Raw genomic sequence first — 25,093 nt, forward strand, 5'->3', positions numbered from 1 at the left:
ACGTACTTGCTCTCCAAGACTGTGCTGTCGAGCAATCTGTGTGGCCTCACACAAGTCCTGCTTCAAGTGAGTAACAAACTCATTACAGCTGACCACATTTTCATCCTGGAGCACATGCTGGAACATGATGTCGATAGGAAGGCGCGGAACTTGCCCAAACATCAAGAAAAATTGGGTGAAGCCAGTGGTCTCGTGTACTGTGCAGTTGTAGCAGAAGATCAACGTCTGCAAAACCTGTGGCCACTTGGCTTTTGTTGTCGGTGGAAGGGTTCTCAACATATTTCCAAGAGTCCTATTGAAGCGTTCTGTGACACCATTACCCATTGGGTGATGGGTGGGGTGGTACGTGAGTGTGTGGTTTGTGCACCCCCGCCATCTCCAAAAGGTCTCTCATGAGCCTGCTTTCAAAGTTGGCACCCTGATCCGAATGGATTCTTTTGGGGAAACCATATACACAGAAAAAATCATCCCATAACCGACGAGCAACATGTTTTGCAGATTGGTTCCTACAGGGGAAGGCGTGTGCCATTTTTGAGAAAGGGTCCGTTACTACCAAGACATCGACTGTTTTCTTGTTGCTCAGTTCGGCAGACCAAAAGTCAATACACACCAATTCCATCGGTGCAGATGTCTGAATGTTTTCAAGGGGTGCACGAGCCTCAGATTCAGGTGTTTTGCCAACAACACATCTCTCACACTGGCGTACGTGGTTCACTATATCTCTTTCCAGTCCAGTCCAGAAAAAACATTCCCTGGTGAGGGAGAGAGTACGTGCACAACCCTGATGGCCAGCAGCATCATGAATGCAGAGCAGGATCTGATGTTTAAGGCCATCCAGTACAATAAACTGGAAGAGCTTCTTATTCACCCGGTGGTTTTCCTCACTCTGTACAGGATCCCATTTTTTAGCTTTAGCTTTTTCCATTGTCTGAGGAGCTTAGTGATGCAGGCAGGTTCAGATGCTGCTTCATGTCTGGTAGATTTCCTATGACGTCGCACATAAAATAAAACTCTACTTATCGTTGTATCCTGCTCCTGAAGGCAGACAATAGAAGGGTCCTCACCAAGCAGCTGTGGCAACGGTGGGTAAGCGCTAGGCAGACTGGCTAATCCACAACCCCCTTGGGCATCCAGCGCAGCTGACACCTCTTCTGGACTAATGGAACCCCCAACGTGCTGAGACACAGCCCCAGCACCAGGATCTGGCGACTCTGGCCCTGACTCCCGTACATCTTGACAATTATTGGTCAGCCTAAAAGCATCCTGCACTGTGCCCCTGACAATGCCATTGACCTCGTTCAGAAGTTGAACATAAGGTTCTTTCAGCAATGGATGACTAACACATGATTGGACAAAGGGCTCACTGCTCAAGGCGTCTGCAACAGTGTTCTTAATACCTGGTACATACTTCAGATCAAAGTCATACGCTGCAAGCTTGGCCACCCATCTTTGTTCACAGGCGTCCAGGTGGGGCTTTGTCAAGATGTAGGACAGGGGATTGTTATCTGTCCAAGCAGTGAAGTGCCATGTTAAGTCTGTTGTAACAAACCTTGGAGTAAAAATGGATTGTGATTTTAAAATGGAGAAGCAGATCAATTCTGTTGTGAAAGTTTCTTTCAACTTAGGCTTTATACTAAGCTTAAGCCCTTTTTATCCCTCACAGACTTTGAGAGGGTTATACATGCATTTGTCACAGCACGCCTTGACTATTGTAATGCTCTGTATATAGGTGTTGGTCGACTACAACTGGTTCAAAATGCTGCCACTCGTCTCCTTACTGTCCTTGCCTCTCTTCACTGGCTCCCAGTTAATTTTAGGATTGATTTAAAGATTCTATTGTTTGTTTTTAAAGCCCTTCATGGACTAGCTCCAGTCTATATCACTGATCTGTTGAAGCCACATGCTCCTTCAAGGTCATTAAGGTCTGCGAACCAGTCTCTTCTTCTTGTCCCTAAAACACGGCTCAAGAACAGAGGGGATTGAGCTTTCTCAGTCGCAGCCCCAAGACTGTGGAATGAATTGCCTCTTCATGTCAGACTGGCACCAAGCCTTACGGTTTTTAAATCGCGACTTAAAACACATTTTTATTCCTTGGCTTTTAATCTGGCATGAGAACTGTATGTTGTATTTGTCTGGTGTTGTATTTTGTGTATTTATTGTTTCATTTCAATGTACAACACTTTGGTCAACTTGGTTGTTTTAAATGTGGCTTAGAAATAAAGTTTGATTGATTGATTGATTGATTGTCACGGCAAATATCTACATATGCAATTCATTATTAATTATTTAATTAATTACATTCATTTTTTTAATCGCTTGAAAGCCCTAATTATTATTTGTCTATTATTAACAGAAATTCACCACATGAAGCTTGAACAAATAAGTTACAGTCAGGGCTTGACATTAACTTTTTTGCTCCAAAGTTACTAGCCACAGCATTTTAACTATCCACATTTTTGTTGTTGAGAAATTACATTTTATATGATTATATATATTATTACATATGATTGTTTAGTTGACTATGGTGTGCTAAAACTGGCATGCTAAAATTTACTACCATTATCATTAGCTCTGATAAGGTTGTGTGTAAAGCTCCTTTTTCATGAAAACATGATAAGATAGACAAGACAAGATAAACACGTAACTAGAGTACCTTCTTATTGCATATAATAAAAGTGCTGCATTGGTGTAGAAGATTAATTAAAAAAGATAAAAACTAAACATGAAAAAAAATAGCTTCAGAAACACTGTTTAAATATTCATTTATGACAGCATTAAAAACTGTATACAGGGTAGGAAAATGATCTGCTTTAGAAACAAAGACCAAAGAAGAAGAAATACTTTTTGTCTAAGAAAAAATCCACAATTAAGGCAGGATTCAAATTTTATGTTGGCCTATATCATTTAGTGCGCTTTTGTTTTGCATCTGGATTACCTCAGAACTCTGACTGGATTTACATTTATCATCATGAGCTCTGGTCGCTCTGAATAACTGCGTCCACCTGAAACGAGTATACAGGTCTTTATTTTCCAGATTATTCCGATAAAAAAGCATCTACTGCTTTCCCACATGACATGAGTAGCCTACTTGTATTAAAACATAGAATCAACTCTGAAAAGATAGTTGCGATGTGATGATATGATGGGATGTGAGTGCAACCCTCCTGTTTTCTTTTTAAATACCACCATGTCCCTTAATCATGAAGATATCTGTAATTTTGCAGCATTAATGGCACTGTCCTCCTGCCTTTTCTCTTTCTCTTGTTCTCCTGCGCATTTTTCTCCACACTGGTCAGCCACGCACACTCACACTCATGTGCATCTCCACATCTTGTTTCCAGTGTTGTCGGTCAAGACAAAAGGCTTCACGAATGTACCAATGAGCAAACACTATGTGCAGGTATTCTTCATGGTATTCTTCGTGCTGTAGTGTCACATTGCAATTAGTTTGTTATTTCAAGTGCCTTTTGACAAGATTACAATTTTTCAACACGCCAAAGTGGCTAGTGAGAGTGACTGTGTTACATACCATAGCTGAAATCTACCCGCATTTGGCAGGTGTTAATGTCAAGCCCTAGTTACAATAACAAAGTTATAGAACTATCTGCTGCCCAGACACAAGCCTCTTACTCAGGTCGCTTTTGGTAGCAACGATGATAGTGTCAGTCCTCTTTAGGAAGCGCAGCAAGGAGATATTTACCTCCACTGAGGAACTTGTAATGGGAGAGAGCTCTGGGCTCGGGTTCCTTTTATATCTCTGAACACAAAACGGCTAGGTATGAGTAGCTTGTTCTTTGTGTAAAGACTATAGCCAGTCTCAGTTACCTGAAGGCCCGTCATTGTCATGGATGTGAGGCCCAACAGCGGAGAATACGCAGCAAGTCTGTTTTTGACAGCACAGAGCGATCCGGGCAGGAAGTCATAAACAGAACAACATTGAGAATCCGGTGGATTTTCAAAATAAAAGACCCTGTGCAGAATCCTGATTGAATTTAAAATAAACACAATTAAAACAGCCAAAAAGATAAACCAGTTAACTACGTAGCCAACTTAACCATGGTAGAAGCAGAAAACCAAGCACTAATTAACAAAGCAACAAAATCTAAACATGTCAGCAAAATCAGGCAGGCAAAATGTTCTGCTTCAGCAATGGAAACCATTTCTTCTACAAAAATTGTTGTTTTGTGTTCTTGTGTCATTTTATTTTTTTATTGGTCTAATTATCCTGGATATTACTAGGAACACATGTGCAACTAAATGCAATCCAATACAATTGGCCAGCAATAAATCCCACCTTTTGAAGGTTTTATTCAGTTTTTGTTGACACTGTGTCAGAGACATGTTAATTCAACTCAACTCCACATCACTCTATCAAACAGTTTAAGATGACTCAGTGATTAGTCCTGACTTAAGCATGCATTGATCTCATGTCTTCAGTAATTCTTGCATCCATTTTTTGTATGCATGCTTCATGTTATTGTGGTTGTTTTTTCTTGTCACTGTTGCAGGTTGCTGTGGCCAGGATGAGAAGCACACAACAAGTTTATGCTCTGAAAATTATGAATAAGTGGGACTTGCTGAGGCGAGGAGAGGTACACACACAGACACAAAGCTGCAGTCACATTCACAGGACAAAAAAACATAGGAAAAAAGGAAAGAAAAGTCAAATTGTGGCATATGCTCTTTGATTTAAGATGGGTGTCCTTCAGTTGTTTGTAGCTCAGTGTGACATTCATCTGGCCATCTGTCTTTCTGTTTTTTATGTTTGTGTCTCATACAGACAGCATGTTACCAGGAGGAGAGGGAGGTTTTGCTGAGGGGTGACAGACGCTGGATTACAGAGTTGCACTATGCCTTTCAGGATGACAACTTTCTGGTAAGTACAAACACGGCCAATAAATTGTGTCAATTAAATGTTTTGTACAAATATGACCTGCTAGGCTACAGCATATTCTGTATTTAACTTAAATCTCACTGACATTTTCCTCACCATCTGCTCCCTCCTACCCCAGTACCTGGTGATGGATTACTATGTAGGGGGGGACCTGCTGACTCTGCTCAGTAAGTTTGGAGATCGCATCCCTGAGGACATGGCTCAGTTCTACCTGGCTGAGATGGTCATGGCCATTGACTCTGTCCACAGACTAGGTTTTATACACAGGTAGATTATTAACTAAATTATAACTAAAGTTGCTGATCATATTGTTTTGATTGGATTTTAGTTTCAGACTGCAACATATCTCACAACATATGCAATCTCTCCTGGAACTGTAATATGACAAGTATAAAAGCACTGCAAACAAACTATGCCATGGTTTTGATATCTGACCTTTAGAGGTGACAATTGCCCCTCTACCCCATATGTTACACAGAGACATCAAACCTGACAACATCCTGCTGACAGCTGATGGACACATCAGACTAGGGGACTTTGGTTCCTGTCTGAGACTCCTAGAGGATGGGATGGTGAGGGTTGACACTTACATGTTTGAAGAGATACTCTCTAAACCCCAATCCCAACCCTAAACAAATCATGGTTTAAACATATTTTCATGTGAATAACAGTTTCACACAACATAACAAATGCCTGTAGACACTTTTTTTTTGTTTTGAAATACATTCCAATCCAGCCTACTGATTTCCTTGCAGGTTCACTCATCTCTAGCAGTTGGGACCCCTGACTATTTGTCTCCAGAGATTTTAAGGGCAGTAAAGGGAGGTGGAGGTTATGGTCCTGAATGTGACTGGTGGGCTCTGGGTATCTGTGCCTATGAGATGTTGCTGGGGAACACACCCTTCTATGCAGAGTCCATCTCTGAAACTTATGCCAAGATCATCCACTTTCAGGTACACTGACAAATTCTGCAAACAACGGTCATGTCAAAAATTGGCATATCAATTCAATTCAAATCTATCTATCTATCTATCTATCTATCTATCGTAAAACTTGCTGTGACATGGTGCATTATCCTGCTGGAAGTAGCCATCAGAAGACTGTGGTCATGAAGTGATGGCCATGGTCAGCAACAATACTCAGGTAGGCTGTTGTGTTTAAACGATGCACAATTGGTACTAAGGGGCCCAAAGTGTGCCAAGAAAATCCCCACCACCACCAGCCTGAACAGTTGATACAACGCAGGATGGATCCATGCTTTCATGTTGTTTACTCCAAATTCTGACTGTACCATCAGAATGTCGCAGCTGAAATCGAGACCCATGGGACATTATTTCAGCCTGTTACCTGGCAGAAATACCCTTCATACAACTGGGTTCATGAAAATTGTTATAAAAGATTAATTGGTAACTTAGATTAGAGATTTCTTATTCCTTCACTGCAAAATGTCCAATTTAAATTGTGTTACTGTGCAAAATGCTGACGGACAATAAAATAGTGGACAGCAATTATTAGTGTTGGAATATTAATATCTCAGTGCAAATGTCCTCTGCTTTTGTCTGCAAAGCAACTTCCATTTTTGATAAATGAAAAAAATGAAAAAATAATTGGATTAAATTGACCTGCTTGGAGTTCAACAACAAGCTCTTGGTGTGAGATAACAGCACTACTGAATCTCTAGACAAACGCCAACAGAAATCAACGGATCACAAAATGACTCGTGAAAAGTATCAAACTGTGTGTGTTATTTCCTAGTCATGTTTTTACAGTACCAATCCTGATCTGAGTCCTTAAGTACTAAGTGCCCATGCAGAGTTTTATCTCATGCATTTTCACATTAATTATCTGCATATTTTTCCTTAATAATATGGCTGCACAGTTCACCATAGCATAAAATGCAGGGGGAGCAAAGAAAGCTGTCACTTCACACTACCGTATGAAGGATATTTGTCTTCATCCTAACTGTTAAGATAAAGGACACCCTACGCCTGCACAAATCTCAGACAGTTGAAGTCTGAAGGTACTATACCTTCTTGTTTCCTAATCAGCGTATTTTCTGTGACAAGATAGAAACAAAGGTCAAGGGCAAAACTGAACATCTTACGAAGTTCAGAGCTGGAAACGCAAAGAGCCAGCCTGAAAAGTTAACAATACTATTGCTTGAAGTGGGGTGGTATGCTCCGGCACCTCGACATTTTACTCTTTGGCGTACCGGGAGATTTCTTTGTGTACCAGGACTTCTCCCAAGCTGCTGGTACTCTCCTCTGCCCTCTCCAAAATCAGGTTCTCTGGCGCTACGTGACGCTCACCTGTTCTCGCCTGCCTGCCTGCCTGACTCTGTCAGCAGAGAGACGAGGGAGAAGAGAATTTTCACTGGGGACAGGTCAGAATCAGAATGTCTCCATCACTTTTTGAAAGCTTTTGTTAAAAATGTTCTGAACAACAGCAACAATAAATGGTAAATAACAAATGAAATGATGGACAAATTGTAATGCAGCTGAAATATAGAAGAAGCAAATGTGCATTGTCCAAAAGTTGATTACTCCATTAGATTCCATAGTATTTTTATATTTTGAATTGTCACCTGCCACCTTAATTTTGTTCCCCTTCATATAAATAAAGACATTTCCATAAATTGGTACAGAAAATGTCTCAAGAATGCAGGAACGTCAGTATTTAATACACAAAGTCATTAATGTTATGTAATGTTATTTACTAGTTTCATGTTACGGTTGAGGATAGAGGTGGGGGGGGGGCAGGGTTCTGGCACCTGTTTTTGTCAACTTCAAGCACTGATCAAGAATAGGTTAAGGGAACTGAAAACGAGGCTCTTTAGCACAAGGTGAATACTAAATACCTTTTGTATTGTAACAAAGTCCAACCCTGTTTCCAGAAAAAGTTGGCATGCTGTCCATCCATCCATCGTCAACCGCTTAGCCTGTGTACAGGTCGTGGGAGGCTGGAGCCAATCCCAGCTTACATCAGGTGAAAGGTAGGATACACCATGGACAGGTCGCCAGTCCATCCCAGGGCCACACATGTACAAACAACCACTTACACTCATACTTACACCTAAGGACAATTTTAGAGACACCAATTAACCTAGCCTGCATGTCTTTGGATGGTGGGAGGAAGACTGAGCATTGGCATGCTGTATAAAATGTAACCAGAAACAAAATGTAATCATGTGCAAAATATTGATACCCCTATATAATTGAAAATAGCAGAGTCAACTTATCAAATGTTGAAACTGAGACATGTTATTGTTTAGGAAAAGTATATGCCTATTTCAAAATTTTCTGCCAGCAACACTTTTCACAGAAGTTGGGACAGGCTCATGTTTACCACTACGTTACATCACCTTGTCTTTTAACAGCACTCTGTAAGCATCTTTGAACTGAGGAGACCAACTGCTGTAACGTTGAAAGTGTAATGTTTTCCATTCTTGCCCAATCTAGGATTTCAGCTGCTCCACAGTTCGGGGTCTCCTTGCTGTATTTTATATTTCATAATGTGCCAAACATTTTCAATGTGTGACAAGTCGGGATTGCAGGCAGGCCAGTTTGGCACCTGGACTCTTTTACTATGGAGCCATGCTGTTGTTAATTCGTTTAGAATGTGGTTTGGCATTGTCCTGCTGAAATAAGCATGGCTGTCCCTAAAAAAGAGAGCTTCTACTTGGCAGTATATGTTGCTCCAACATCTGTATATATCATTAGCATTAATGGAGCCTTCATAAATGTGCAGGTTACCCGTGCCATGTGCACTAATGCATCCCCATACCATCACAGATGCTGCCTTTTACACTGGGCACTTATAATGAATTGGATGGCCCTCTCCTCTTAAGTCCAGAGTATGCGAGGTCCATGAATTCATATGTGGACTTGTTAGACCACATGCCAGTTTTCCACTTCGCCTTAGTCCATCTTAAATGAGCTTGGGTCCACAGAAGGCAGCAGCATTTCTGGTTTATATACAGTTTCCTCTTTGCATGGTAGAGTTCCAGCTTCCATTTGTGGATGCAGCAACAAATAGTGTTCACGGACACGGGTTTTTGGAAGTGTTCCTCAGCCCATGCAGTGATGTCGTCAATTGAACCCTGTCTGGTTTTGATGCAGTGCTGTCTTAGAGCCTAAAGCCCACGGCTATCCAATAGCCTATTGGTTTTCAGCCTTATCCCTTGAGCACAGAGATTTCTTCTGTTTCTCTTAATTACTGTAGACAATGAAATGTCCAGATACATTATTCTTAAATGATGGAATGCTGGAATGTTCTTTTTACACCCAATCATGTTAGAAACCGGTTTCCAGATAACCTCATTAATTGTGAGATGTTCCACCAGGTCTATGTTTGTAGCTTATAACTTTTCCTGTCTTTTATTGTCCTTGTCCCAACTTTTTTGAAAGGTGTTGCTGGCATCAAATCCAAAATGGGATTAATTTTTTCAAAAAACAACATTTTCAAGCTTCAATATTTATTAAGTTGTATTTGTGCTATGTTCAATTAAATATGGGGTATCAATGTTTTGCACAGGCTGGAAACAGGCAGGCAGGCAGGCAGGCAGGCAGGCAAGACAAGACAAAAAGCAACCACAACACACTACAATGACCAGACAGAGACTGAACAGAAACAATAACATATATACACAGGGTTAATGAGCAGGGCGGGGGCAACACAGGTGACAGAGATGAGACTAACAAGACAAAGGCAGGCAGAGAGAGCAGGAAAACAGACATTAACTGGTTGCAAAACACAAGGCAAGAATCTAATTGGAACTCAAAACACAGAACACAAGCAGACAGATCACAAATAACCAACAGGGAAACAGAGTGGACTGGGATCAGACAAAAACACAGAGCAGATCGCCATCACGCAGGCAATGGAAAAAAACTAACTAACACCGGCAATACTAAACCCAAAACTAAAGACAAAGCTGAAACACTAAGACAGACTAAATAACAGATACAGAAAAGACTAAAATACCAAAACTGACAATAAACTTAACAAAGCAGGCAGGCACACAGTGTGACATTTTCATGTCATTTGAGCACCTGCAGAGACATATTACTGTTATCTCCAACTAAGATCCTTGCTGAGAGCTAATTTGGGTCCTGAAATGACTCCTGCCTGTCATGAATGTTGTTGAAAGATTTCTTTATGATGGGAACACACATAAATTTATTTCCAAAATGTATCGCCTGTTGTTGAGTGAGGGACCAAAACCAGGCGAGCATAAGTCTAGATGAAATGGGAGTCAGATCTCAATGTTACAATTGATGAACAGTTTGACAGAATTTTGTCAATACAGCTTGTCAACTATTATCAATGCCTGGTACAGATTGATTAACTATAATATTCTACATCAATTATACCTTAGCCCAGAAAAATTACACTCATTCAAATCTAACCTGTCAGAAATGTGCTTCAGGTGTGAAACTGAAGTTAGTTCCTTTTTGCACTGTACCTGGCTGTGTATGAAAGTTAGGCCTTTTTGGCATGATATCAGCTCCACTCTAACCAGGATCACAGGAGTTAATGTTCCTGCGGACCCTGAACTTTTTTTTATTGGGAAACTTTACAATTATTCGTAGTTCTCTAAACAATGCACAACTGCATGCATTGCAACTTGTCCATTGTTTCATTTGTTATTTAACATTTATTGTTGCTGTTGTTCAGAACATTTTTAACAAAAGCTTTCAAAAAGTGATGGAGACATTCTGATTCTGACCTGTCAGTATTTTTAATATTCCCACCCTATCCAGGCTGTGATTGGTCGGTTCACGACAAGTGACATTGACAAGCTACATTCAGCACATGGCTACTTGAAAGGCACCAAGCTTCTCTTCTCCCTCGTCTCTCTCCGCCGACGGAGTTTAGCAGGCAGGCAGGCGAGAACGGGAACAGGTGAGCGTCACGTAGCGCCCAGAGAACCTGATATGGAGAGGGCAAAGGACAGCACCGGCAGCTTGGAAGAAGTCGTGGTACGCCAAAGAGTAAAATGTCGAGGTGCCGGTGGTGCGTACCGCCCCACTTCAAGCGCTGTCTATGTGTGACTAAGAAGTGCATTGCAGTGTCATGGAAATTTGGCTCCCTTCTTGACAGGTGGTCTGTTGAGTCACTTATTGTCTCAGGAAACGATATAATACCTTTGAAAATTTGACATCTATTACTCCAAGTACTTAATGAAGTCGTTTGTATTGACCTTGTACACTGAATGTTTTTTTTGTGGGGAGGGACCGTAAGGTAAGGTTTGTTATGTTTTGGTATACTGACATGTTTGTATGCATTATTTATATAAAACTGAAAATAAAATATTAATTTTATTAATATTATTAATATAATAACACTGACATCTGTACACCAACCTTCGTTTATGTAGAGACAGAGTCCCCTTGTTTTTCCCGTGAGCTCAGATCCGTGATCCGCATGGAAGGGATTAAATCCCGGTAGGTGAAGCAGTTCATCCATTTTGTTTGCCAGAGAGTGGACATTTGCCAGGTGAATCGAATGGAGCACAGTGCAAAAACCCCGCTGTCTCAGTTTAACCATTGCGCCAGCACGCTTTCCCCTTCGACGTCTGTGGTAGATCCCAAACAGAGCTGCCGCTCCTCCAACTAATAACTCCGGGAAAGTTCCAGGTTTAATAAGGAGTGGTGAAATAGTGTGAACAGTTAAAAGTCCAATGTTTGAGAGGACTTCTCTGGTAAATGTTACCAGAGAGGGACGGCAGAAAACAGATTTAATAAAAATAAAAAGATTTAAAAAATAAAAACACAAAAAGCACTACGGAGCGTAATCCATCCGCGGTGCCATCTTGAAACAAGTAATGAGTGGTTATTTGAGTTACTGTTGCCTGCCTCGAATCAGTCTGCCCATTCTCCTCTGACCTCTGACATCAACAAGGCATTTTCATCCCCACAACTGCCGCTCACTGGATATTTTCTCTTCAGACCATTCTCTGTAAACCCTAGAGATGGCTGTGCATTAAAATCCCAGTAGATCAACAGTTTCTGAAATACTCAGACTAGCCTGTCTGGCACCAACAACCATGTCAAATTCAATGTCACTTAAATACCCTTTCTTCCCCATTCTGATGCTCGGTTTGAACTTCAGCAAGTTGATACAGGTGTACCAAATAAAGTGGCTGTTGAGTGTATATTTATATATGTGTGTGTGTGTGTGTGTATATATATATATATATATACACACTGGAAAACACTGGATTATGTACAGTAGAACTTCAACTGCAAATCACCCTCAGTGTGTTTTTTTTTCCAGGTTAAAATACACAATCACAGACAACTATGAGACTTTTATGTTTGTGTGGTTTTGGTTATGCAAATATGATCACTCAAATTGGCACAGCTAGCAGCGATAATAGGCTACTACTAGTGGTATAGGAATTGATAGTGAAAATACCAGACATCTAAAAAAAATCTTTTCTTTTTTAATCCTAAGGAGTATTTTGAGTTTCCTCCTTCTGGCCCTAAGATTTCAGACAAGGCTTGTTTCTTCATCACTGGGCTCATCTGTGAGAGGGAAATCCGTCTGGGTAGGAAAGGCTCCAGTGACTTCAAGAGCCATCCATTCTTCTATGGACTAGATTGGGGTTCCCTGCATAAACTCCCTGCCCCTTTCCTGCCTGAAGTATCTAATCCAACTGACACTGCCAACTTTGACATCCTGGACGACTGTTGCAGTGAAATGGTATTGTCTTGACTTGAGAATGTTACTTACCATGTCACGCACTTATGCTGGAATCTAGGTTGTGTCTGAAAGAAAATTACATACTTACACATACTGTTAGCGACTTGGTTAACCATTCACACTTTTCTATGAGGAATGCGAGAAACCTAAGTATTGCGTTGCGCCATCTTATCTGCAGCCCTACAGATACAAATTATGCATTTATTGTTGTCTTTATGACATAAGTTCTCTAGAAAGGACCACACCATAAACAAGATATATTTTGGCTGCTTTGTGGGGAAGCTTTGGCAGGGGGTCCGCCATAGCACCAGGCACAGTCGACTCCCTCAGGACCCTACGAAGAGTAGGGAAGAGAGGAAGAAATAGGAGAAAGAAAAGGGGTGGGGGAAAGAGCGCACAATACAAGAGCAAAAGAGGAAGAGAGGGTTAGGAGTGTGTGCGTGCGTGTACATACTTACATACACTGCAAAAACTAAAATCTTAGTAAGATTACTTATCTTAATTGAAGGCAAAGATATTTCTTCTTACCAGGCAGCTTTCATGTTAGAGAATTTCACCTGTTTCAAGTTTTTTTGGCCTTAAGTAGCAAGTGAAATGTTCTTGTTCTGTTGGCAGATAATTTTGCTTATTTAAATATTTCCCCCATTTTAATGCTTTTTCCCCTGGTTTTTGAGAGCTCAGTTTTTGCAGTGTACATGACTGTCTAAAGTGGCAACATTGAGGTATACAATTCCAATACGGAATGGTAAGGCAAATTCCTTCATTTTTGTTGTTCACTGAAGTTTTTTGGGTTTAAGATCAAAAGATGAGTATGAGACAAAAGTTTAGAATTTCAGCTTTTATGTCCTGGTGTTCACATCTAGATGTGTTAAACAACTCAGGACATATCACCGTTTGTATTAGACCACAGCATTCTTAGGTGAGCAAAAGTAATGGAATAAATAATCTTTTAATATTTGGTGGCCTAACCCTTGCTTGCAATAACTGCCTCAAGCCTGCGACCCATCGACATCACCAAACTGTTGCATTCTTCATTTGTGATGCTATTCCAGGCTTTTACCGCAGCTTCTTTCAGTTCTTGTTTGTTTCGGGGTGTTTCTCCCCTCAGTCTCCTCTTAAGGAGGTGAAATCCATGCTCTGTTGGGTTAAGGTCAGGTGACTGACTTGGCCAGTCTAAAACCTTCCACTTTTTTCCCCTGATGAAGTCCTTTGTTTTGTTGGCAGTGTGCTTTGGCTCATTGTCCTGCTGCATGATAAACTTCCTCCCAGTTTGTTTCAATGCATTTCTCCGTAAATTGGCAGACAAAATGTTTCTGTCCACTTCAGAATTCATTCTGCTGCTACCATCATCATATTAATGAGCCTGTTCCAGAAGCAGCCATGCACGCCCAAGCGATGACATTATCTCCACCATGCTTCACAGATGAGCTTGTTTGCTTCGGATCATAAGCAGTTCCTTTCTTTCTCCACACTTTGGCCTTTCCATCACTTTGCTAGAGATTAATCTTGGTCTCATTAGTCCATAAGATTGTGTTCCAGAACTTTTGCTGCTCAATTTCAATCTGGCCTTCCGATTCTTGCTGCTGCTGAGTGGTTTGCATCTTGTGGTGTGGCCTCTATATTTCTGCTCAGTGGATTGTGATACCTTCACCCTGCACTGTGGAGGTCGTTGGTGATGTCACTTACTGATGTTTTAGGGGTTTTCTTCACAGCTCTCACCATATTTCTGTCATCAACTACTGTTGTTTTCCTTGTCCGACCTGTTGGACGTCTGTTGCTCAGTACACCAGTAGTTTCTTTCTTTTTCAGGACATTCCACATTGTTGTGCTTGCTATGCCCAATGTTTGTCCAATGGCTCTGCTCGATTTTCCTTCTTTTCTCAGCTTGACAATATTTTTCTCCCATAGACAGCTCTCTGGTCTTCATGTTGGTTTATCCTCTTTAACAGGAAATGCAGTCTTTATAGGTTTGAATCAAGGATGAAAACTTAGACTAGTCATGCAGAGCTATTTAATGTTTGGACAATCAACCTAAAAGGCAACACCTGGGTAACATGAAACATCTATCAGTCACATGTTCCAGTAGTTTTGCTCACTTGAAAAATGGGTGGGTTCAAACAAAGGGTGGTATGACCTGAGTTATTTAACACATCTAGATGTGAATGCCAGGAAATGAGAGCTGAAATTCTGAACTCTTGTCTCATCCTCATCTTTTGATCTTAAAACCAAATGTCTTCAGTGAAAAACAAAAACAAAGGAATTTGCCTTACCGTTCCAATACTTTTAGAGGGGACTCTAGTCCTGCTTCTGAAACTTTGTTGATAGCCTCAGTTTACTAGCAAAGACCACACTATGAACAAGATATGTTTAAATGATTTATAAACAAAAACAAAAAAATAGGCGCAAAGCTTGGACTCTACAGCTTGGTCTAAAGCTTCGGTGGGAAATGTGCTGTAGCACTTGGGCACAACGGACCCCCAAAACCTTCAGCGACTTGAGGCAAGATTGAGCACATCTGAGATCTTTAAGATCTGAACGAATGTGGCAATGATACCCTTGGGAGGACCAATGGTCCATGACCTGAAGTGCTCTGGGATACTATTGCGGGAGGCCCAGGTGGCAGCTACGTTTCAGAAGAGGTGAACAGTGTAATGGACGGGAGAAGTGCCAGACAAGGAGTGTGCGTGGCAGAAGTGCTGGTGAAACCAGAATCGAGTAGACGCTTGTCTGGACTCAGATGAATAAATTGCAAGTAGGATCTTTAAAGTATTCAACGGGGACTGGACTTTAAAGTAAAAGAAGGGTGTACGCAATTGATTTTGGTTCACTTTTTTCATTTATTTAAAACCTGTCCCACCCAGCGGCCTGGAATACAGTATGAGGAGCTGGATACCATGTTGTGCCAGACAGATTTTGCTTTAGCAAGAGTGTTTTAATATACTCCTTTGTATTCTTTATCATTTATTTAATTATGTATTTATTTGTCACCGGGCCGGACAGGGGTGCAGAAATGGGGATGGGGGGCACAAATATCAAACAAACAGACACCACAGAGACAGGACAGCACATGTAAGAGAACACGGATGGAGACTACATCTATGTCTCCATCACTGCCCACATGAGGTCAGACTAGAAAGGTGCTATACAAATACGGAGCATTTACATTACATTTAGACCTCATGTGGGCAATGATGGAGAACAGCCTGCCTGATCTTAACAAGAGTGGGGTTTTGTTATAGGACTTACTGGACAAAAACGAACACCATGTCATAAGGTTGGTCATAAGTGTACTTAAGAACACCTTAGACCAAAGATCGATGATTGACTTTGTGGTCAAATCTAAGGCCGTAAGGGAGGTTGGGGACATGGAATCCGAGAGAAAGCCGGGCCTGGGTTAGGTGGTGCTCAGCTTGGGGGGAGAACTGCTGACCTGGACGGGGGATATTGTCGAGCACTGGAAAGACCATTTTAAAAATCTGAAGACTCAGGGAAGCCTCAGCCATATGCCTGGCAGAGGTTGCTGAGGCAGTCAAAAAGATTCTTGGTGGCAAGGCACTGGTTGTAGAAGAGATTTACCCTGAGATGCTAAAGGCTTTGGACATTGTTGGGCTGTCTTGGCATCGTCAACGTCGCATGGAGGTTGGGGACAGTACCTATGAAGTGGCAGACTAGGGTGGTGGTTCCCATTTTCAAAAAGGGTATGCTTCAACTATTGGGGTATCATACTGCTCAGCCTCCCTGGGGAATTTATTCTAGGATGCTGGATGTATCATCTTCGATGCATAGCACTGGTTCTGGAACCAAGTCTCTGTTGGGGAGGTCATGGGAGTTTGACCATCTAATCTACCTAAACTTTGAACTTGAGAAGGCTTATGACCATGTCCCCAGGGGAATCCTGTGGGGGTACTGCTGGAGTATGGGGTACCGGGGTCATTGCTATGAGCCATCCAGTCCTTGTATAACCAAAGTGGAGCTGTGAGGACATAGGAAGCTCAGAGGAGAGATGCTTCTTCATACTGAATGTAGCCAGCTGTGGTAGTTCGGGCATCTGACAAGGATGCCTCCTGGACACCTTCCTTTCGAGATTTTCCAGGCATGCCCAACTGGGAGGAGATCCCAGATCCCCACTGAGTGTGCGGTAATGATGATGTTGGGTTAGGAGTGTATTTCTAGAAAAGTCATAAGTGGCCCGATTAAGGTGTGGTCCTGCTTCTGAAACTCTGCTGATAGCTTCAATTAACAGAGCTGAGATCTGAGCTAATGTTACGACCCAGTTCGTGTGGAAAAGGGAAGCAACATAAACCATGTGTTTGGTAAAAAGGCAAGTTATTTATTTGCAGGGTTTTTACAAAAGAACAGAAAACTGGCTGGCGGGCACTGCTTAAAGCAATGAACAAAATATAACAGATAGAGATCTCTTCAAAACAAGAGATTAACTATAGACTACTCTGAAAACAAAGTAAAACAAAAACTCTCTGTCTTGTTCAACAACAACCAAACACAAGGTGAGCAGCACCCTCTAAGCCTAATGTCTCTAAACATAAAGTTAAACTACACGTGTCTTGTCGTCATCAGTGATTACCACTAAGGGCCTTGCCCGGTTTCATACACAAACTCAGTTTAAGGCAACACAGGGAACCCCACATTAACACAGGCTAATACTGGTAGTTTTCAACTACTTCAAACAGTATCTAACTCCACCACAAGGTTACTACATAAAATATCACATTCACTAGGATATGGCAAAACACAAACAAGGCGAACTACAGGGGGATGGTCTTGATGGTGGTAGAGGATTGGAGGAGATAGCCAGACGCCGCTCCAATTATATCACCGGCCGGAATCAGGAAGTAGTCAGGTCTCTCAGCCAATCCTCTGCAACGAATCGCAAATCCTGCGGCACAACACAGATACACAATACATAGATAACAGCAGTGGCCGTAACAGCAAAGAACATGAAAAAAATCATATTGTGGCTCCATGTGAAAATGACACAGCTTAACAAAATAACACCAGCTGGTGGTTGTTGGTATCTGTTGTGTTCTGCAGGAGACGCTGTCTGATGTAATGGACAGAGCTCCAATAGGAGTACACTTGGCTTTTGTTGGATACTCTTACACCACTACAAGGTGAACTTACATTCATGATTCAAGTTGTATGTGCATCAAACAACTCTAACTGGCATATTCCTGGCGTATTGTTTAATTGGTCTCTTTTTTATAGTCAGATGGGTGCCATTGACCGCAGTCAAGACATCTTGATGCAAATTGACCACACAAGGCTCAATGACTGTGAGAGTCTTTACACACCGGAGAAACTGGTGAGACATAATCACCCTGAAGAATGTACAGTTACTTATAACCGAATTAGCAACATTTATAAGACAGCTTTGTATTTTCAGGTATTGATTACAAATATGTGTTTTTTCATTGTTATGCTGGGCCTGATATATCCATGGTTTGAATTCAGAGCCAGCTGTGGCAGCTTACAGACACTGTACCAGATAACCTGCCTACATTGCTGGAGCTCCCGCTCACTCTGGATCAAGGTCCTACTGGAACCACCCACACCTCAACTGAGAATGAAACTGACCAAATATCAGGACTCAATGAAGACTTGCAGAGGTATCAATTCACACTAATACCATTTTTAACCACTGTTCTCATCTCAGGGCGTCCAATACCAACGTTTTCAGCAAAAGTGACAAAGCGTAGTTATTTGACACTAAAGGTACCCTTTGTGTTGCTGCAACGTAGCAAACGGTGGTGTTTGATACGGACACTGAAGGGTACCTTTAGCGTCAAATAATTATGCTTTGTCACGCTGTCTGAAAGCGTTGGTAATGATGCACTGAGATGAGAGCGCATTGTTTTAATCAATCCATATTCTTCATTTGGTGGGATGACCCATACTGAGTGCCAATCATTTTTAATCAATATCTCTCATATTTCAGTAGACTTTGTGTTTCTTTGGATGACAAGCCTTAATATGCTTTTATATAGATTTTATATATTGATATTGTTTGTATTGGGCACTCTTCTGAGATAATATTGCACACGTCATTTCCTTCATCGAGTCTGAAGAGTCTTCCCACTACAGACATTTTCTTTCTCACAGCAAGGTTTATTGCTCCAAAGTGCAAGTCAATATGAGAATCAGAATCAGAATGAGGTTTATTGCCAGGTACATTTTCACATATGAGGAATTTGCCTTGGTATATTGGTATAGATAAAGTAAAGAGACCAAAAATGTACATAAGTAGTATAGTATATTCAATTCAATTTTATTTATATAGCTCAGAGCACTTTTCATGAAAGAGCAGTGGCCTGTACTATGAAGCGAGGTAACTGGCTTATCCAGATAACTTCAGGAATAACTTTGTGATGTCGGGTGTAACTTCCCGGTTAACCCGTACTACGAAAGGTGGATAGGTGTTAACTGAGGTCTGTTGCCATGGCAATTTACGCCGCATCTCTAAACTGCTTCGAGCAGATTTTGTTCATGGTTAACTCGAGGTTACCCTGCACGTGGACTACACACCACATCTGTACTCAGTGTTAATGATGAGAAGTAGGATATTAATACACACCTCTTCATAGAATGTTTAGATTTCATCCTGATTTGTTCCACTGCGGTTGCAATGAAGTTCTGAACACAACAACATCACGTTCAGACAGCAAGCCCTGCAGCCTCTGTGATTTTAGAGAGGAATCTTAATTAATTAACGGGATAGTTTCTTAGATGTAGCCCCTCTGTAGTCTATAATTGAATTCTCCGAAGTGTTTTCACATATTTAGATAGATTATTTTAGGCCCCTACGTGTCCAAAAAATAGGGAGAAAAAAAAAAACTCCTACATGAAAGCGTGAAATTTACAAGAAGAAAAATCAGAAATTTCCTGAAATTAATGTTATAAAAAAAATCGAAAATCACTCTGTTTTCTTCTGAATACGCCCAATCCAAGGCAAAGTCTCTAAGTTGCATAGTAGTTAAACTCAGGAGTATTTCCTCACTGCTAAATCTGATTGCAAAGTTTAGGATAACTTTCCAGTGCATGTGTGTGTGATGTTGCAGCCTTGGAAAGTGAAGTTTCTCTCATAAATGTGTGACTGTAATGTCACAGAATATTCAAGTTTTTTACTTGTAGATTAATCTTGGAAATTAAATTCTGTCTCGGATTATTAGCCTACCCCTCTCCGCTGGCTCCTTTTTTTCTATTACAATGGACTTTATGTGCAGTTGTACAACCACCACCAATGTGTAGCACCCACCTGGGTGATGCACGGCAGCCATTTAGCGCCAGAACGCTCACCAAACATCAGCTTGAGACAGATAATAATTGTCGGCATTAATTAATTAATGCGTTGATAACGAGTTAACAACGTTCTCAACCTTTTTTGGGCCAGCGCACCCCTATTCATTATCCAGGTCCCTTACCACCCCACATCAAAAAAGATGTTTGCTATTTGCCCTGAATATTGTTGATTTTTTTTATTGTTACTATTGTTATTAAAAACATGGAAAAGGTACTGGAAACTGTAAAATCTGATTAGTTAACCTTACTCAAAAAAAGCATGCAAACTGATTGCACTTAAAAAGTACAGTGGAACAGGTATTGCGTGTTGTATTAACAAATCCTTGTTTAGTATAGTAAACTTACTCTTGAGTTTAAGTAACTAAAAAAAATGTGCGCGGTGTACTTGACAATTTACTTTAGATGTACTCCTGACTTAGTATGGACTACTCAGGATTACTATTTCAAACAACTAAGTAGTGCCATGTGAACTTTACTTTATGTGTACTCTAAACACAATTATTTAAGTTGGGCTAACTAATGTGACAATTCCTGCAACTTAGAATTTCTTGTTTTTAGTTACTTGAAGAGCGATTCTGATTTACTTGTTAAAACCATGCAAACCGATTGCCTTGAAAAGACCAAGTAACTGTTATTTGTGTAAATTAAGTACTTCAAACTTTCATTTTTTTTTCATTTTACCTACTTTCCATTTACAGTAATCAAATGACATTTAGATACAATCTCAAACACCATATGCTCACCTATATGTTCTGCGAACTCACTGTACACTTGTCACACACCAGAGAATAAGTATAAAGTATCATAAAATAGAAATATTTAACACACAACCACATTATAGTTGAAACGTGTTTATTCTTTGAACTTTAACCATTGGTATTTAGTTTCCAATGTTAAAATGAAAGTCTAAATCTGGTATAAAGTATGCATTTACTTGACATTTGTAATTTTATTCTGATTGTATTTTATCATCTTAAAAATTTTGGCACAGTATTTCCAGATTTACTGCCAATGTATTTGGCTGCATAATAAGACAGACCCTGACCTTTAATTCAACATAATCCTGAACAACTGCTTTACTTTTGTAATAACAATAAAGTTCAAAGACCAATCTTGGTAAAGAATCAACGGCTGACAAGTACAAGTGACATCTAGTTAGTGTACAAAAATGACAACAGATCTCACACATGTATGAATGACCTACACCTGCAGCCTCTAAATGTAACTTGCTGATGAACGGCTGATATAAAACAATATGAAAGGAGTGCCTTAATTTAGTTTACAATTAAAAGCAACTGCATCCACTTTCATAAACAAATGAGATTGTATGACAAACGTCAGTCTTGATTTTTACCATTCTAACTCAACAGGAGATTTTTAAGAGTTTGAAGTTTGGGGGGGAGTTTGTTTTCTCCCAGGCCAAGCATCACTCGTTGAAAGAAGTTGAATGTGTTTTTCATGGCTTTAGGGTAGTCCAAGTGTAGCGCATAGGACAGCCCAAACAAGAGGCAAAGTGCTTGAGGTAGTTTCAGGCGATTGTCCATTACAATACCTCCTTCAAGAATGATAGCAGTAGACACTGGGTCAAGATGGAGATGATTTGGAGAGAGAGGCGCATCTTCACTAATGACAGTCAGCAACCCAACAGATACCTGGGCCCAGGCCTCATCACTGTCAGAATCCTGTATACAACCAAAGAAAAGCAACATTACAACAGGTAAATGTTGATAGGCATTGTCAATTGTCATCAAGTGATCTGTCCTACACCCATCTTAAGAAACATGAATAAAATTAAGCTCTGATGTCTGTCTGAAATGTACAATTTATTCAGATGTTATTGCTGTTACAGCTAGAGTATGTGAGGGAGAGAAATGTTCTACCTCTTGTGCAGAACCCACAATTGCAGCATGGCAAGTGGGCTTAGCATTGTTGCACTCAGCAGTGCAAGACTGTGACATGGACTGCAAAAGGAGTTAGTTGAATGGCTGCTTCATCTTTTGTTTAGGGGATTTTTTTGTGTTGTTTTTTTTTATCTCAACTGAATCTTAAATTTGCAAAAGCTGTATTTCTCTCATTTCACAGGAGCTAGGCTAGTAGCATCACCCTGCTGGCATACACTGAACTGCCACAGCATGCTGCCCATCTTTGTGATATACAGTATGTGCTCCTTTAAGATGTGAGAACTTACAAAGGAGGTGTTGTAGAAGTTACTGGGGTCATCACCAAGTAGAACAGGGATGCCTTGGAGAACAAGGGTACGCACTGCTGTCACATCTGGTTTCTAGAATTGGATAGAACAAATAAAGTTCAAGATTACACAACATTCAAAAGTTACAATACAAACCCAGTTTTAAAAGTGTATATGAAAAAGGTGTCACCATTTACGCTTAACAGTGCAGAGAACAGTTGCCGATTGGAGTAGTTATTTGATCTAATCCACAGCAAAAACTTAACAAGTCTGTAGTCGACTGACCCTTGAATCAATTTGCTGCACAATTTCAGTGTGGTGTGTAGCGGTCAACAGCACCAAAAAAGTCATTCTCCAGGTTTGTTGTAGCTATCCTGTTGAACTCAGCAAACACCTACAAGACAAATTTTGGAAAACCTTTTGTTACCAGTCCTAAAACCTAAATGCACAAAACAAAAAAGCATATCAATATCTGTACATACTTGTCTCTCTGTAAAAAGAGCTGGCCAGCGTTCCTTCAGGGTTTTCTCTGGAGGTTCAGCCTCCACAATCTCCCGTCTCCACAGTGGGAAGGTCTGGTCCATCTTAGATGCAATAACAGTTCCACTGGGGTTCCGTTTTTTCATTTCTTCAACCAGGACCTTTCTTTCAGCCTCTAGTCTATCGTCATTCTTCCCCTGGCTCTGGCCATTGCTCTTGTCTTACTGATGATGATGAGCTGTATGTCGACAAAATCTCTGTATCATCTGAGACATTTGAGGCATCAGAAATGCTGGTGGTGGAAGCAGGCACCAGTGTCAGTGTCACCAATGGAATGGCGAGTCTCCAATGTCATCAAGGTTGCAGAGGGAATAACCAAATTCAGGGTCTTCATACATTAGACTGAAGTCATCCTGCAGCTCGCATTTTTCTTTGACTTTTATCTTCAGCTCTTCAACCGTTTCTGGTGTTCCATCCAGTGACACTTTCCATATGTCCTCTTTATTTATGATGATTCTTAGTTTATAGCTTCCCATGGTCCTAGACAGAGTGAAGATCACTTTAGTACCCATTCCACATAATGTCATTCAGCATAATATGTAACGCTTTAGTGTCACATACACGTTGCCTTTCACCCTATAGGAAGATAAGGGGAAAACATCATTCAGTTCGGACAGCTGGCTGACTGTGAGAGACCCTCCCCCACTGCAGCACAACTCATAAGCACGTAAATGGTCAACATACCATGTGGTCAAAAGCCTGCAGACTAGCAGGATTTCTGTGTTGATAACAACAATATGTGTTATTTGCTGGAACTCTGGGAGACCTGAGCAACATCCAACTGAAATGATCATATCTGCACTGTACTTTACACCGTGAACACAAGCAGAAGATGCAACCAGTACTGTACTTTGCTTGGCATTTCGCTGATGTAGTGAGTGCTGAACATTTTCAGGGAAAGATGTGATCACTTTATCAATCTCCACAGAAGACTTAAAGAATGATGCAGAATCCAAATGGAAGGCCATCATCTTCTGGTGTCTTACAGCCATAGTGTGTGCAACATTCTTGAAATTACGAGTGTCATGCACTACCTTTTTGAAAAATTTGTGCTTCCCTTCAAAACGCATTGTCCACACATCAACTAGTGGTCCAAAGGTTTTTATCATTTGAGGGTAATGTTCCATAAAATTATGTTTTGGACGGAGTTTGAAGGCCGGAAAAGTTTGCTGCAGTAACTCTCTATGTTCTGAGATTTTGCAAACCAGAAAGTGGATTAACTCTTCAGTAAAGTATGATGACATTACTAGTTCTAGTATATCTTTTAGATGCATCAGTATCTCCCATGCTTGGTCTCCTTCTGGGATATTATGGCCTATCATCAATGGAAGCAGCCTCAGCAGAGCCCAGTTTTCGTGACCGTTACCCCCAATGGTTTTCTAAGAGATGAAGATTTTCGGAATGATCTGTGGTTGGTCAGCTTTATCTGAGAATGTGTAAGGAAACTGCCTAATAGCCTTATTCAAAGAGTCCAAAGAAACATACTTCTTGGTCATCAAATTCTGAAGACACAGTGACATTTCTGCTGGTATTATACCCTCTAAAAAGTCATGCAGAATGTCAGGTGGAAAACCATCCACAACATGAAAGTGTTTCAAGTTTTCATTCAGTGGACACCCTCTTTTTACACCATGATGTCTGGCCATAGAATGGCCATGTATAACCTCTTGCACATGTCGGTCATGGTCCTCTCTTGTCCTTGGCTGGTGTACACCTGATCTGACCTCCTTATCCTGTATGTCATCTTGCTTACACATACAAAACTGACAAAAGAGATCTGCTGCAAAACTCTCCTGGAATCCTGCCAAAGTGTGAGCCCCTAAGTTGTCCGCTGCTACATACAATACAGTGCCTTTAACACTTTCTGCTAGCTGTTCAACATACACACCGTGTTCCTCAAGACTAACAAGATCCTGAATGAGAGGACGAAGAACTTCTGCATAGCCATGTTCTTTCACAGTCTTGACCTTACATAAAAGTGCAAGTTGTATAGAGTGAAGAGCTGACTGATATTTGGAGTCAAGATTAGCAAGTACCCAATGTACTACACATAGTTTGTGTTTTTTCTTGGATGGATTAGCAACCTCAAAATCATCTATATATAGCCCATGAGTGATCCAAAATTCTTCCACATTCAAAAGAACATTCTCTTTAAAATGAGAGCCATCTCTGAATGAGTGGTATCCTTCTGGTGAAGCACCACATTCTACATGCAGCACCTTATCCAAAATATCCTTATTGCTTAACAAAGCCTGCAACATTTTCAGTGTGGGGACATATACAACAGAACTATCTCTGTCAAGACGAAACTCAACTGGCATAATGAGAGGAAATTCTTGCTGTATATAAGATGCTCTCCTGCTAGCTGTTGATAAGGATCCTCCTGCAGAGGTGAATTTCAGCAGGACATTAGTTTGTGAAACTACATTTACAACGTCACTCACTATGGA

The 25,093-nt window shown here is 40.8% G+C and overlaps 1 protein-coding gene across 2 annotated transcripts in view; it reads left to right on the forward strand.

Annotated features, from left to right (window-relative positions):
- LOC123963363 (myotonin-protein kinase) overlaps positions 1 to 25,093 on the forward strand; it is an 82,513-nt gene that overhangs the window by 38,892 nt on the left and 18,528 nt on the right. For both annotated transcript variants that reach the window (XM_046040172.1, XM_046040173.1), the window contains 9 exons: positions 4,509 to 4,592; positions 4,781 to 4,876; positions 5,013 to 5,161; positions 5,373 to 5,466; positions 5,650 to 5,847; positions 12,353 to 12,601; positions 17,651 to 17,730; positions 17,825 to 17,921; positions 18,071 to 18,225. In XM_046040172.1, coding sequence (XP_045896128.1) covers positions 4,509 to 4,592; positions 4,781 to 4,876; positions 5,013 to 5,161; positions 5,373 to 5,466; positions 5,650 to 5,847; positions 12,353 to 12,601; positions 17,651 to 17,730; positions 17,825 to 17,921; positions 18,071 to 18,225 — 1,202 coding nt within the window. The remainder of the gene's footprint in view (positions 1 to 4,508; positions 4,593 to 4,780; positions 4,877 to 5,012; positions 5,162 to 5,372; positions 5,467 to 5,649; positions 5,848 to 12,352; positions 12,602 to 17,650; positions 17,731 to 17,824; positions 17,922 to 18,070; positions 18,226 to 25,093) is intronic.

Source organism: Micropterus dolomieu, linkage group LG23, assembly GCF_021292245.1.
Source record: "Micropterus dolomieu isolate WLL.071019.BEF.003 ecotype Adirondacks linkage group LG23, ASM2129224v1, whole genome shotgun sequence".
Taxonomy (NCBI): domain Eukaryota; kingdom Metazoa; phylum Chordata; class Actinopteri; order Centrarchiformes; family Centrarchidae; genus Micropterus; species Micropterus dolomieu.